This window comes from Balaenoptera ricei, chromosome 20 (genome assembly GCF_028023285.1).
Source record: "Balaenoptera ricei isolate mBalRic1 chromosome 20, mBalRic1.hap2, whole genome shotgun sequence".
Classification (NCBI taxonomy): domain Eukaryota; kingdom Metazoa; phylum Chordata; class Mammalia; order Artiodactyla; family Balaenopteridae; genus Balaenoptera; species Balaenoptera ricei.
Window position 1 is genome coordinate 22133539 of NC_082658.1, and position 2335 is coordinate 22135873.

The 2335-nt window shown below is 61.4% G+C and overlaps 1 protein-coding gene across 1 annotated transcript; it reads right to left on the reverse strand.

Annotated features, from left to right (window-relative positions):
- Positions 1-1299: 1299 nt before the first annotated feature.
- PYY (peptide YY) lies at positions 1300-1922 on the reverse strand. Its single transcript, XM_059908038.1, has 3 exons — positions 1735-1922; positions 1565-1645; positions 1300-1415 (listed from the first exon to the last, which is right to left on the reverse strand). The coding sequence occupies exons 1-3, from the start codon at positions 1920-1922 to the stop codon at positions 1391-1393; spliced, it is 294 nt and encodes a 97-aa protein (XP_059764021.1). The 3' UTR covers positions 1300-1390.
- Positions 1923-2335: the final 413 nt, after the last annotated feature.

Here is a 2335-nt window from a genome sequence, read left to right on the forward strand (position 1 = left end):
ACCTCTCCTGGGGCGCGGGGTGGGATGGGGAGGGGATAGAGTAGAGGAGAGAAGACAGGGGGAATTGTGATGGGAAGTGGGTCTCAGATAATGGCAATCTTGTAGGGAGAGGAAACCAGAGAAATGAACTAACTCCACCCCCCAAGCAATCAACAAAGGCTTCTGGGATGAGGTAGCCATTACCCTGAAGCTGATCTCCAGACTGAAGAGAGGGAAAGGGATCTCCAGGCAGGGGGAGTGGCCTGGGCAAGGGCTTAGAGCATTAGAGTCCACACAGCCTGTGACCTGACCAGGCCCTGGACCTGCTTCCATCTCACCCTTCTGCCCTACCTTCAGGGAGGCCGGAGGCAGCGCAGGGGAGGGTAGGTGTTAGAGCCCCAGGGACTCCAAGGCAGGTTGTGTCTGAGCAGGGGCCTCTTCTGCAACTATGGCAGAGCCAGCTTGAGGGTCTCCTCCCAGAGCCACCTAATGAAGATATCCTTGTCATGGCCTTGTCACAAGGAGGGCACGGTTAGTAACTTATCTGCTGGGTGTAAATTCAGAAAGGGGAGGGCGGCTGCTGAGAGAAAGGACAGCCTCCACACTCCCATTGCCCCTCCTGCCCAGGGAACGGACGTGTTAGAAATGACCCCTTCCCCCAGCACACACACCCATCTCACCCCCCAAATAACTCTCCCTCCACAGCCCCATCTCGGGTCCCATCTCCACCCGCAGCCACTACAGCCCGGGGGTTAGTGATACACCTCCTCGGGGTAACCGGGGTGTTGGTGTCAAGCCCACGCTCCCAAGCACCTTCATCTTCGGGGGATGGGGGCAACTCTGTCTCCACCTGCTCTCCTGGGCCGCCTCGCATGCTCCTTTCCACACTTTTCACCCTTCAGCAACAATTCTTGCTGCTCCTCTCTACCCCTTTTGAAGAACTTCCAACCTGTCCCCACCCCACCGGACTAGAGAGTTCCAGAGGACCCTAGTCTGGATGCTATCCACTCCCCGCGCCGAGTGGCAGCGTTTTCTCTAAGCTCGGATCAGAGAGAGCCCCCCACCCCCACCCCGCCACAACTCCACCCCAGCCCTGGCCTGGGGCGCCTTTTGTCTCACGTGCCATCTTCTATCCTCCCAGCTCTCTCGTCTCCACCCTCCACTCCCACCTGGATGCCACCTCCACGAAGGAGAAGGGAAAGGAAATAGAAACCCACGCTTTCCATTTCAGTGAAATTTGCTCTTTATTTAGGGACCAAGGGGCGGGGGTACCGAGAAATGGAATGAGGACCCCACCCCGAACCCTCCCCAGACGCAGCAAGCGGGAGAGGAATCCAGGTTCCGGGGTCAGGAGCAAACATGCAAATGAGGTCGGTGCATTAGCATATCTTTCAGGAGGCCTTGGGGGTCTTCACCACAGGTAGGCGCCTTCTGGCCTGTAGGAGGGAAAGGAAAGGAATCACACGGAGCCCGGCGTCGGATCTGGGGAGGCGAGACTTGGGGAAAGTACTAGGTGGCGGTGCCAGGGTGGCAGTAGGACCAGGCCACGCTCCAGGAGACAGGGCGTGTGGCGGGGCGCTTTTACCGCGACTTGACGGGTCGGTCCTCGGGATCGGGGAAGAGCAGCTTGGAGAGTAGAGCTTCCGAGATGTCACGTTTCCCGTACCTGCGGGGCGGGGCCAGTGATGGGCGGGGTCAGGCCCGGCCGCGCCCCTAGTGGCGACCCCGGCCCGCCCACCCCGCGCACGAGCTCACCGCTGCCGAGTGACCAGGTTGAGGTAGTGGCGCAGAGAGAGGTAGTAGCGCTTCAGCTCCTCCGGCGAGGCGAGTGCGCCGGGAGCCTCGGGTTTGGGGGGGTAGGCGTCGACCAGCGTCCCCAGGCAGAAGAGCAGGGCCAGCAGCACTGTGGCCATGGCAGGCCACGGCCTGCGCACCGTCACCATCTGGAGAAGGGGCACTGGAGTCAGCCCGAGCCTCTACCCCCGAGGCAGGAGGCTGAGGCTGCCGTGGGGCCCACGCTCCAGCGGCCTGTCTGGGGCTGGTACCCGACCAAGGGTCAGCCACCTGCTCGCTGTGTGTTCTCAGGCACTGCACGGTCTCTGGCCTCAGTTTCCTCATCTGTCAGAGGGGCATAAGCCCTGCCTGCCTCCACCCGTGTGACCCAGAAGGGTAGATGGAGGAAGAAGGCTATGCTGGCAATGGGGGCTCCCCCGCCTCTCTCCTTCCCACGTCGGCTGGCCCCCTTCCAATCCAGCTTCCCGCCACTCAGTCCCAGTTTCCCCCATCCTAGCCTCAGTTTCCCCACCAGATAGCCTGGGATCCCCAGCACCAGACCGTTCCTGGGTCCCAGGCCACT